Source organism: Lepidochelys kempii, chromosome 3 (genome assembly GCF_965140265.1).
Source record: "Lepidochelys kempii isolate rLepKem1 chromosome 3, rLepKem1.hap2, whole genome shotgun sequence".
Taxonomy (NCBI): domain Eukaryota; kingdom Metazoa; phylum Chordata; order Testudines; family Cheloniidae; genus Lepidochelys; species Lepidochelys kempii.
Genome location: NC_133258.1, coordinates 145189601 through 145202909, shown reverse-complemented (window position 1 = coordinate 145202909; position 13309 = coordinate 145189601). Strand labels below are relative to the sequence as shown.

The 13309-nt window shown below is 40.3% G+C and overlaps 1 protein-coding gene across 6 annotated transcripts in view; it reads left to right on the top strand.

Moving 5' to 3' along the window:
- STRN (striatin) overlaps positions 1 to 13309 on the top strand; it is a 108849-nt gene that overhangs the window by 47604 nt on the left and 47936 nt on the right. For all 6 annotated transcript variants that reach the window (XM_073338372.1, XM_073338377.1, XM_073338378.1 and 3 more), the window contains exons 3-5: positions 974 to 1047; positions 3547 to 3625; positions 5807 to 5974. In XM_073338372.1, the coding sequence (XP_073194473.1) occupies positions 974 to 1047; positions 3547 to 3625; positions 5807 to 5974 (321 nt within the window). The remainder of the gene's footprint in view (positions 1 to 973; positions 1048 to 3546; positions 3626 to 5806; positions 5975 to 13309) is intronic.

Sequence of the window (13309 nt, the reverse complement as noted above, 5' to 3'; positions counted from 1 at the left end):
GGGGTTGTGATCCACTTTGGGGTTCCAACCCATAGTTTGAAAACAGCTGATAGACCACTGACTGCTACAGGTATTTAAGACCTTATCATAGAACCCTACTCAAGGCTTATCTCATCACAGTGTTAAAAATACTTTTGGGAGAAAGTGAAGTAGTGGGGAGAATACAACTACGTAAAGTTGACTGAGCCCAAATGTGTGTTAACCATGGAGGAATGAGAAGTGTAAGATGAGGATTCTAAGTTGACATATGGGTATGTCTGTGTTAGGAGCACCTTACCACTATAGGAATTAGGGTATATTACACTGGCAAAGTGCTGTGAGTGTGGATGCAGCCATCCTGGCAAAGCTGTTCCCCCCCATGAGAGAAAGAAGTTATACTGGTAAAAGCGCAGTTTTACCAATATAACTGTATGTACACTACAGACTTCTGATGGCACAACTGGTATTGCACTTCATACCCCTGACCGACATGACATAATGCCAGCAGCAATCTGTAGTGTAGACATAGCCATAGAGAGTAGAAGATATTTGGCAGTTGAGTGATAGTGAGAGAAAAGGGGAAAAACACCAAAGCAGCCCCATCCTAGAAGAAGCACATGTCCATGAAAAATAAAAACATTCTCTGTAAATATATATATATATATAGAGAGAGAGAATGTTTTTCTTATATCTCTCCATATAAAATTTTCTGTTGCTTTTGCTATATACTGATGTTTCTGATTATGTAATTATTCACTTACTAATACATTCCAGTATCTGAAAGCTCTAGAGAGAGAGAGATTTGGGGCGAAAAATAGGAACATAGCTTCCTTTTAGTTCTGCTGAAATAAATTGGATGGAGGTTATTTTTTGGGGGGGGATGGGAGAGGGCAGAATGGAAAAGTATCTTTCTAAAACAGGGACCTCTGGTATCTGTGCACCTACAAGCATCCTTTAAGTGCGTTAATAGAGTTTCTTTTCTTTTCTTTTTCAGAGCTAAATACCACAAATTAAAATACGGCACAGAATTGAATCAGGGAGATATGAAGCCTCCAAACTATGATTCTGGTAAGAATTTAAGAGTGAGGGAAATATGGTATAAAGTTCTCCTCTAATTTTAGCTACAGATTATTGAACAACTTAGTGGACACAAAGAGGATAATAAAGATTGTTTAATGTTGAAAAAGACAAATGTTAGCCAATGCAGTTTGTTACACTGGTATTATAGGGACAAGTTGTTTCTTCAGTATCTGTAATTAGGCCATCAGATGAGTTGAAGTAAAAATGCATGCTGCAGAATATATCTATTCTCTCTTCTTCCGATCAAAATTCAAGAAAGTTCTGGAGTCACAGAAAGGTATGGAAAACACATATGGAGAATCTGATATTGGAAGAATAGAAGAATTGTTATGCATTAACAATAACAGTGTAATGCAATAGCAATGAATTCAAAATGCTTAGTACATCATTTCCTGATTCATGATCTTGGTTGGATTCCAGAAAAATTGAAACAAACGTGTTAGAGGTAAACTAAAGTTGGAGGTACATACTATGGAATTTTATAAAATTCCAGTGACAACTGGAAAATAAATATATAACAAATGATGAACACAAGTTTGGAACAGAACAGTTCTCCCCTGTATCTATGGATCACTTTCTTTTGTTATCCCTCCAGAAGATGAATCTTCTACTTTTCATAAAGAAATGGAGTGACTTTGAGCCACAAAAGAGGAGAAATTGGAATTCCTTTTGTTCTGATCAGCAAAATAAACCTTACCAAAAGGACTTTTCCCCCAGGTTCCAGATTATGCAACCAGTCCTTGAGAGGAGGAAGGAATAAGCAGAAATTATTCCACAGCTTTATTCTCCCGTACAGCCAAAAAAAAAAAAAAAAGCCTATATGAAAGTCATTTCTGCACACTTCACTCCTGGCATTCACTTGAAGGAGACTGTCCTGGTTAACTGAGTCCTGGGCAAATCCCTATTTTACTGGGTGCTGAAGATGGTCTAAAAACACTTACCAATCAAATTCTCGACAATACCTTTGTCCCTTCCCAAACTACGCAAAATACAATGAAGCACAAACTGAGGCATCTTATTTCTCATCTCTTACAAAATGGTGCCACTGAGCTCTTGTACCCAGACTGGAGGAATACTCAGTTCTGTTGCATCCTACATGTAGCTGCTTAAAAGAATGGAGATTCTTGCACCATATGGGATCCAAAGCTGGTTTTTCATACGCTTTCAGGATGGAGATTTTTGTATTATTTCTAGTCCATGTGCGTTGTACTTGCTTTACTGCCCATAGATCCATGCACATCTGCATGCTTCTCTTGGACCAAGTCAGAAAAAATGTTGAGGCTTATTTCCAGTGATACATCCTGTGTGTCCCCTATGTGGTACCTTGGAGGTTCTAATAATTCTGGTTATAATTCTCCTAATCAAGGGATTCAACTCTTACCTGTATTTAGGTGACATTCTCGTTAGAGCTCTTCTGTGCCATTTGGCAAGCAGTCCAAGTTCTTTCAGTCTCCTCCTGAGGGATAATGGATCTGTCATCAATTTTGGGGGGAAGAGACATCTCTCTGAGATGTCTTTACTTCAACATTAATATAAACAACCTCCAGGTTTCCTGTCTGAAGAAGAGTTAGTGTGAATTTACTTCAGTCTTGATGCAGAAAGGTCTCTTGGCTTTTATCTAACACAGGTTTTGATAATTGTACGATGGATCTAGCTGTGTTCAGCTGTCTTCAGAAAATCAATGTCTAAATGACTGATTATTTTTCATTGCTATTCCTGAGCAAGCTTGTAAATTCAAAGTCACAACAGTACTTAACATTCATATGGCACTTTTACATGTATTTATTTATAAGCCTGGACTGACAGGATAGCAACACATTTGTTTATGCCATAATGGCTTTATCTGGGTAAATGGAAAAACTTAGTTGTGGTTTTAAATAAAAGATTAGTTTCAGATGAAAATTTGATGAAAATGTGTTGAACTACTATTAAAATAACCATAGCCGGAAGAAAACTGCCTATTGTCTCAACAAAAACAGCTAAATCTTTTTTTCCTTCCACATACAAATCATTGAAAAATGGCTGAACTTTAAATTATCTGTAAGTAGGCCTGACTGAGCGATTTCTTCATGAACAAATCTTAGATGTTGGTTGGGTGAGCTTTAAGGATTGATATTGTGTCAAGAGCAGTGGGAACCAATAAAGTTTTTTTGTAATGCTTTTTTTCTTTTCATAAGAACCCAATTAACCTTTAAAATACGTGATCACTACAGAAAACACTAGTACAGAATTCCAGATGTATGCATGTGACTGCATCCTTGTGAAGAAAAGGAGTTGGAACCAGTGAGATGATGGGTTTTATATTGGGAAATAATGATAATATGAAGGAGATGCTGATGACAAGTATAACTTGTTCTCAGAATACAGTAGTATGTTGATGGCAGTCTTTATAGTGTGGTTTCATAGGTAGCACTGCAGAGCTGCACTTATTTTAAGACCTTTAAAAATAATACTGAAAAAACCTGATTTTAATTAAATCTTTTCCAGATGAAGGGAATGAAACAGAGGTTCAGCCCCAACAAAATAGTCAACTAATCTGGAAACAAGGGCGACAGCTGCTGAGACAGTAAGTGTCAAAGTTCAAACAAGGGAGCTAGATACAAACAGGCTTGGAAATTGAATGTGTCACTGGGCCTTTCTTAAATATTTCCATTAGACTTTTCTCTTTTGTGAAAAGAGTGGCAGAATTGGGTTAACTTTTCCTTTAGTCACTCTAACTTTTCCAAAGTTTGAGAAGTTTTGATAAGTTGCAGAGTAGAAAAAGTAAAAAGTCAGAGGGGGGCAAACTACTCACCACTTTTCATATTATTGCTTTCAGTGGCAAAAAGGAAAAAAATGGAGAAAAGTAGTGGGAGGGGGATTAAAATTTGGTTTAAGAAAATTCACAAAAATCTAATGAAAAATTTCAAATCTTTTTCACAACATTTTTTCAATTTTTTGAATGGAAACACATGACAATTTTGCCTCAAAGAGCTCCAATCCAAAAGGACTAGAACACCACCGTCTGTGTTGTAGTTTTCAGTTCGACATATTTAACTTTCTAGAGCAAGAGTTGGCTCCATATAATAAACTTCCTGCTATTTATTGTGATTATTGTAATAAGTTTAAAATAACAGCAGTGAGAATATACAGTAGTAATCTACAGTGATTTTGAAATGCTGTAATGGAAGATGCATGCACTTTGATGAAACGGGGTCAAAATTTATATATTTTATCCAAGTGACTGTCCCCCTAACTATGCAATATCACTGCAGTTATCAGTTAACAGCCCCTTGCTTTAAATGGTCTGGTTCTTGTTGCAAGGCAATGTCAGTGAAAGGTCCTCTATTGTGTAACCCAGTCTGTTCCCCCATAAACCCTACACCGTATTATGTCAGAGTCAGGTTCTGATGATTTTCAGGTCATGCTGCAAAGCTTACATGTGTTTCCATACTTTTTTGTGGGGGAGGACTGAGTGGGCAGAACTGTGTAGCAGAAAAGTCTGGTAGTGTTGGGTTTGTTTTGTTTTGGAAAGGCACTGGACCAGTTTTTTTTGGTTGAATGGATTATTATTTAATGTGCCCATCCAAAACTATGGATACACATCCATTTTAAATAAATATTTTCTTGACTACGACTCAATGGTATGAGGACAAAGGTATCCCGTAATCTCACTCTCAGAATCTTAAAGAAGATCGTGCTGTTATATGATGTTGAATCACGTATGTATTATGAAATTGTTGCTTAAATTAAATACAGACTTAATTTTGCACAATTGATTTATGGGACTGCCAGAGATCCAGCACTGACTCTCTCTCCCACCAGACTGGCGGCAATGAGGATGTAATTGTTGTTGTAAATGCAAGGAGTGGCTTGTATTAATAGGGGAAAAACAAATGCCCCAGTTTGTCATAGTCATAGTGTGTTCCTAAAATGATGTAATACTTGACACTTTACATCCTCAGAGACCATTACAGTATTGACCAGTTAGTCCTCATAACATCCGTGTGAGGTCAGTAACATTAACTCTGTTTTACAGATGAGGAAAGAGACTGAAAGATTGACTCACCCAGCATCATGCAGCATATTGTTGATAGAGCCAGTTTTAGAACGCATGCATCCCAATCCCAGGCTCAGTTTACTAGATCGCACTTTCACCTCTTATGCACATGAGCCAAATGCAGGAATATTTAAGATTAATAAAATGATTTAGTAAGACTAGATCTGTACAAAATACATTACATCGTAAAATCATATGTTTGTCCTATTATAGTTACAGTAACAGCATGGGAAGTTGACACAGTAGGTGTTTACAGGCTTTGTTTAATGGTCATCTAAGGGACAAAATTTAAGTTTTACTTTTTTGAAGTTTGGTTTAGATTTCCATGAACTTCTCTTGATGAATAAAATCGTTGTGGTATGTTATATGTAACTGACATTTTTATGAATAAATTGCAGATATTTTAAGTTAAAGTCCTTTTCCATCTATTTTTGGTAAATGTAATGAATAACGTATTGTATAAACACTGACTACTAGGCTCTTTGATTTTCTCAGTGACTGCAGAGACTGGTACTGCAAGAGACGATCCCCTCTGCAGCTGGTACAAGACAATTTCTTAGCATGTTTCATTAGCACAGTACCATGCTTTGCTAAGCATTGTACCAAAGATGAGTTTAGGGAGAATCTTTTATTTATTGATTTAAATAATTATAAGGGTATATTTATTGAGATCTGCATGAAAGACTAGCTTGAGTTCTGTTCATACAGGTATCTGCAGGAGGTGGGTTACACTGACACTATACTGGATGTGAAGTCAAAACGAGTGCGAGCTTTGTTGGGCCTCTCAAGTGATCCATCAGACAGGGAAAATGACAAAAATCAAGAATCAATGGTAAATGGTACAGAGGCTGAGAGTAAAGAAAACGCAATGATTGGGTAAGTGCCTAAAACAACAAATGTTATCTTTGTATATAAGTGCAACTTATTATTATTATTATAAATCTAGTTTATGTTCATTTGAAAACGTATACTTTTTATTCTTCAAACTGACTGAATATTTATAGCCAATTCTGTTTTAAAATTTTAAAGGATGAATATGGAAGCCACGCTAAGTATGTTGCTTCTTTATGAGAATCTTAATTTTATTTCCGTTGGAAGGTGACATTAAGAAATCAAACCTTATTTGTGATACATCTGTTGTTAAATGCTTTAGGGAAAATACCAACTGCCAGAGTCATCTTTTTCTTTGATTTATTGGAAACCTTAATATAGATTAGAGGCCTCTGCATTCTGGTAGATAGTGCTTACTGTTATAACAGTATAATCTCTAGTAAGCAGAGGATTTTATTTATAGTATCTGAAAACATTTTGAACATGGGTAAGTTTTTCACTGTTATAACTCTCCAACTTTGTGACTAGTGTTTACATGGATAAATATGTGAAATTCTGGGTATAATCTAAGTGTAGCTTCCATATGTTCATGCCAATCCTTTTTTGATATAAAAATCTAACCCTTTCAAGTTTACTTATGTTTTGTTTACTAAATAATATTTTGCTGAAAGTATTGTAAATAAATGTTTTAATGTTGTCACACTTATTACCATTAATATCTGAAGCTCACTTTAGGTGTTCAGCAAAATTATTCCTTGGTTCTTGACTGAAATACTGTAGCTTTGAAGACCTTAAACTAATAAAAAGGATGCTGAGTCATTTTGATTAAAAATCTGTGACTGAGCTCTGTACTCCCATAGGTAGTATTACCACCAACAAGCAGTAGACCCTTGTTTGTCTAGGTTTGGCCTCTTGTTTCACAAGCAGTTGTGGTTTAAATGTAGCAGAGGGTAGTGTCCTTTTCTTTTGAAGTATAACTGCTTTATGTGGCACCTAATCTCCAAAGGGAGTTCACAATAATCCCAGCCAGTAGATAATTTACTGGCATCAGGCATGTGTGCAGAGAAGTTATTTAATTAACTAATTTTCATGCTATAATTAAAATTATTCTGTTAAATGAGGAATTAGGGCATATGAGGGGACCCCAACCTGTTAAATTATTTTGTACTTCTAAATAGTTAGCAAGCCTTGCCCTGAGGAGGACATCCTCTGGTTGGCAAGGGCTGCTGCTGCCAGGGCACCTTTTTAAAGGCAGCCTTCCTGCTCTGAGGTAGTAACCTAATGGAATTGACTATTTGTTGTAGAAAACTGATATTGGGTTTGTCAGATACATTATTCTCCCTTTCCATATTTATCCTCTTTATTCTCTTCCACTTTCTCCTATGATAGTTTTTAATTTTTGTTCCAGTCTTGAAGAAATAGTGAGTTCTGACTGCATATATAGCTTTCAGTTTGGGAGATGTGAATGATTTGTTTTTGAGTTAAAGTGGGAGTTAAGCTCTCTCTCCCTCCTTTTTGTTTTACTTGAGATTAGTGGAGTGTCATTTTCCATTAGTTTGAATGGACGATCCCTCCAGATAGGGAGATATGTAATGGGTAAATTGGATTGAATGATGGAGCTGAGCTAGTACATTTAAAGATACTTGTTAGGAGGATACTCAGTAGAGGAGATAGGCCTTGGAGTTGGTGGCACCAGATACTTTATGTTGCCTCCTTCAGCAACTCAGTTCTCCTTTTTGAGAACTATGCATGTAGTGGGGGTGTAACTGTTCCTTCAGATTTCTTCTCCATAAGCTTTGATCTTACAGAGCTAGGTCTGTTTTGAATAAAGTTAGAGAGACAAGGTGGGTGAGGTAAAATCTTTTACTGGACCAACTTATGTTGGTAGAAGAGACAAGCTTTCCAGGTCACCCAAAGAATAGCTCTGTGTAGCTCGAAAGCTTGTCTCTTTCACCAACAGAGGTTGTCTCTCTAATTTCAATAATACCTGGGACCAGCACTGCTACAACAAAAACTTGAATAAGGTTAACGTTTGCATTTGCAGGCTATTTCTGGCTGTGAGTGTTCAGTGATCCACCAATTATCTGTCGTTTTAGAAGGCTTGCAGTTGCAGAATTATGGTATTGCATGTGTAGTCTGAGAAATTGCGATGTTCTCATCTCACTTGTAACGCACAGGGTCGCTAACTGATGAGAAGAGTTTAGTTGAGGATCTGGGTGTTTTATGTGTGTGGAACATGACAAATGTTATGGTTCAGTTCATGTATAGATCCTCCATTATATGAGGATTTCATGATGGAGTTCTCTGAGCTTGTTTCTGCATTCTTCAAATTATTCTGTGTTTGCAGATGTCAGCTCAGACCACTGGTTTGCCTCTTCTTAGAAGTGAAGGATGTCAGGGTTTTACCAAAGGATTGAGAAGAACTCTTGCAGGGCAGAGTGTATGACTGGCCAACTGTGTTGTGAATATTTTGGATTGTATGGTATGTGTGCATAGGCGATCAACTATCATATCTTATATTACAGTGCAGGAGATATTTCATGCTTCTCTCCCTTCATTTCAGTCCTGATGGGCTGCATGGCCTGTCTGCTTCCTCAACCTCTAGAAGAGCACCAGTGCTGAGTACGTGATTGAGATTAAGGGCAAGCAGGATGAGCCAAGTCCTAGTCAGAATATTTGTTCAGCGTTCAGAGACTTGACACTGTCAATCCCTACACCCAAGCAAGTCAGCCTCTAAGAGTATTTCCACACTGCAATTAAAAATCTGTGGCTGACCCAGGCCAGCTGACTTGGGCTAAGGGGCTCAGCTAAGGGGCTGTTTAATTTTGTGTAGATATTTAGGCTTGGGCTGAAGCCTGGGTTCTAGGAACCTGAGGGGTGAGAGGGTCCCAAGCTCGAACATCTACACTGCAATTAAATAACCCCTTAGCCCAAGTCAGCTGGCACAGGCCAGTTCCGAGTGTGTAATCGTGGTGTTGACATACCCTCAGAAAAAACTTCTGCCTAAATTGTGGGAAGAACTGGGGAAAAGTTTAGATGGCGTAGCTCACTCTCCACTGGCCCAGAGGAAAGTGTACCCAGAGTGAGGCACCCCATTAGTCCCAGACAGCTTACTTTTCTAAGAGGGGGAAAGAATAGGGGAGTTCAGTCAGCTCCACCTCCTCCCCACATCCATGGTGTATGGAAAGCTGGTGGAAGATTATGAAGCAAGAATAAGCTTGTGATTGGGGGCAGGAGGGAGACAATGGGGTGGTGGTGATGGTAGTAGAGAAAGAAGTGATTGGAGGGTGCTGTGATAGAGGGTATGCGGAAGAAGAGCAAAAGGAAATGACAGAGAAGAAGAAAAGAGACAAATTGATGAGAACTCTGAGACAGATTGAGAAGGGATGGAAAAGAACATGAGTGAAGGAAGTAAAGACCACAAACTAGGGGGAAAGAGGGACTTTGAAAGGCACAGAAAGAAAGAGAGGAAACATGTTACAGTTTGAGGGAAAAGAGATCTCAGAGTAAAAGAAGGGGAAAGCACAGAGGACACACTAAGTTATAATGTTTAAAAGATTTTATATATATACTGTGTGTAATATATATATAGAGAGAAAGAGGGAGAGAGCAGATTGGCCAAAGTGACTACCACACAAAGAGAACTCATTCAATATGTGCAGATGTAATGTTGGGAGGAAATCTCGAGAGTTAAACACTTAAAGCTACAGTATGGTCATTACTTACATTTTCCATGTGTCTCTTATTATTATTGGAATATAAGTTGTTAGTAATTAGCTAATACCATTTCAGTTTGTAGTAAATTAATACTGTAGGAAAGGTAGTACAAAACTGGAGGATGCCAAGTGAAGAACTGTTAGTCAGTGAAATGTAAACCTTCAATACAGTCAGATAAGATGCGATGCTAAAGGGGCTTCTGTAATGTGATAACTTATAACTTTTCTTAGGATTTGAACATGTCTAGGCTACCTTCCTATTATGTAATAATGTTACAGTAAAAGTACACATAAATAATTGATTTGTAATCAAAGTGGATAAAAATCCATTTTTTATGAAAATATCGAATTTTTAATTTTTTAAAAAATTCTTTTTTTTTTTTTTTTAAAACCTACTTAAAAGGAAATCTGAATTTAATACAAAATATGTTGAGGCCTAAACTTACTATATTCTCTTAAAACATCTCAATAATAAAAAAATGTGCTGAATCCCTGAGCCTCTATCAAAAACTGAATTCAAGGCTGCTTTTCTGTGTAAAGAAAGACGTTGTCCCCCGTTTCTAGCTTTTGAGGTCAAGCTTTATTAATATGGCATAATAAGTCAGTCTAAGTAACTCATTTTCAAGAGTCTTAGGCAAGTAGGGACTTACGTTACAGTCACTTTCACTTAAGCATATTTGAAAGTTTTCCCAGGTTGCCCTGAAATAATCAGTTTAATTCACTGATTGCAGTTAGTCCAGCTGTTTAATATATCATTTAGATGTAAATGTGAAACATGTTAAATTTTATATATCCAAAACATGTAAGGTTGTTTTGGTTAATAAAAAATAAATTTTATGTGCTGTTTTGTGTGTTTAAATTCCAATTATCATCCTTATACAGCTTGACACAAATCATGACCAAAAAGTTAATTATCTAGTAAAGGAAAAGAACAGTTTGGATAGACACCTGTCAGGGATGGTCTAGATCAGGAGTCGGCAGCCTATGGCACGCATGCCAAAGACGGCACGCAAGCTGATTTTTAGTGGCACGCTGCTGCCTGCCGGGTCCCAGCCGCCGGCCCCGCTCAGCCCGCTGCTGAACCCAGGCCGGGACCCCGGCAGGCAGCAGCGTGCCATGAAAAATCCTGCCCGCCCCGGCCCGCTCTTCTCCCGCCCCCTCCCTCCCCCACCCGCAGGGGCAGGGTGAAGAAGCTTGGTCCTGCCAGCTGCTGCTGCACAGCAGGCAAGGTCCCCTCTCCCCTGCCGTGCTGGGTTCCTGCCCCTCCTCCTCTCCTTCCCTGCCGCTGATCAGCTGATGGCCTTTGCAGGGGAGGGGAAGAAACAGAGCTGCAGTGCGCTTGCTGCTCCAGGGAGGAGGCGGAGAAGAAGTGGGGACAGGGCTGTGGGGAAGGGGGGGAATCAGGGCATATCCCCTCCAGCCCCCTGCCATAAGCCACTCTGGGCAGGGGGCTGGGAGCACCCCCAGGACCCTAGCCTACACCCCCAGCCCTCTGTACTGACCCCTGCACCTCCCTCACACACCCCCAGCCGTCTGCCCTGACTCCTGCACCCTCCTCACCCCCTGCAGCTCTCTGCCCTGATCCTGGCACCCCCTCACACACACACACCCGGCCCTCTGTCCTGACCCCTGCATCCCCCACACCCCCCACATACTCCAGCCTTTACTCCAGCACCCCCCCACATACCCAGCCTCCCACACCCCATGCCCTGACTCTTGTACCCCCCACATACTCACCCACACCCTGAGCACCAAACGGGAGCTCCTGCACACACACACACCCCACACACGTTCCTGCCTGCACCCCTCGCACTAAATGGGCGCTGCCCAGGTAAGCACTCCACACCCAAACCTCCTGCCCCAACCCTGAGCCCCCTCCCTCATTCTAGCTCTTGGCCAGACCCTAAACCCCAACCTGCTCCTTCACCCCCAGCTCTGTGCTCAGTGCACTCCCACCCTCAGCTCAGTGCAGAGAGAGAAGAAGAGAATGGGCTAGAACCAGGGAGAAGGTAGGTACCCACCCTGTGGGGGCAGGGCCGGGATCCCAGGCCGGCCGCGGGCTGAGCAGGGCCGGTAGCCGGGACCCTGGCTGGCAGGAGCTGGTGGCCGGAACCCCAGACTGGCAGCGGGCTGAGCCGCACATGCTGGTCTGGGGTCCTGGGCGCCGGCTCCGCTCAGCCTGCTGCCGGTCTGGGGTTCTGGCTGCAAGCCCCTTGCCAGCGGGGTCCTGGCCGCAGGCTCCACTCAGCCTGCTGCCGGCCTAGGTGAACGGAACCCCAGGCTGGCAGTGGGCTGAGCAGGCCGGCGGCATAAGATCAGCATTTTAATTTAATTTTAAATGAAGCTTCTTAAACATTTTGAAAACCTTGTTTACTTCACATACAACAATAATTTAATTATATAATATATAGACTTACAGCGAGAGACCTTCTAAAAAATGTTAAAATGTATTACTGGCACGCAAAACCTTAAATTAAAGTGAATAAATGGAGACTCGGCACACAACTTCTGAAAGGTTGCCGACCCCGGTCTAGATTTACTTGGTCCTGCCTCAGCAGAGGGGGCTGGACTTGGTGACCTCTCAGGGTCTCTTCCAGCTCTACATTTCTGTGAGTCTGTATCTTTAAATAAACAGTAAATCACTCAACATTTTCTAACATACTGAAAACGTACAATTAATATGAATCTGAAAATATTAATCTATATAATTGCTTAAATAAATATATATAAATAAATGTATGCCTCCTAGATAGCAAAATGATGTATCAAATCTAGTGTAAAGGCTCTATTTTATTGCATGTCCATGTATTTTAATGGTTTTACCAGCCAATGAGCGTGTACCTTTCTTAGAAAATAGCAGAAGTACAATTTGATTTAAAATTAATTATTTAAATCTAGGCTTTCCACTTGATGCTTTTAAATCATGGTTTAAATCAATCCACCATGGTGGCAGTCAAGGTTTAATAAAAGGACTTGCCTGCATGCCAGTGGTGAATGAATTTGTCTGACAAATGCCAGTCAAATTTTGCACTTCGAGGTGATCCCCAGAAAGAGGATCTCATGTGATGCTTTTATACTGTCTGCTTCTAGCACAGTATCTTACGTACGAGCATTGCACCAAGTGCAGCAATTGCTGTTGCTACCTCAGCCTCTCTCGGCACTAGTCTACTGCCTTCCACCATATAGACTGACGTCTCTCATTTCCCTCCTGTCCTCTACCAAATGTCTCTTACTGTTGTTCGGATAAACCCTGTCTTCTTCCCTTGTCCTTGCATGAAGTCAAACTGGCCAGATGTCAGGTTTCTGGGAGGAAAGGAGGATACTCTTCTCTCAAAAATGTAATCACTTTATTTTTTAGGGTTTTTTTTTTTAAGAGGGAAAAATTATTTTGCCTGTTGTGCACACATCCATTATACCATATCTCACCTGACCTATGTTCATGGCCACCATTTACTCCTGGGGGAATTCTGTGCTACTTGATATGTGCAGACTTCATGGCCCCTGCAGATTTCTTTGCTTGCCCACAGAAAATGGTGGAGAAACAAAAGGAAGCCGCAGTGCAGGCACATCGGTTTGGGTGCCTGGAGCAGCCAGCAGAGATAAATCACCATGGGGGGGGCTGGGGATTCCCCAGCAGGTGGCTCCTACCCTATGTTGGGCTCAG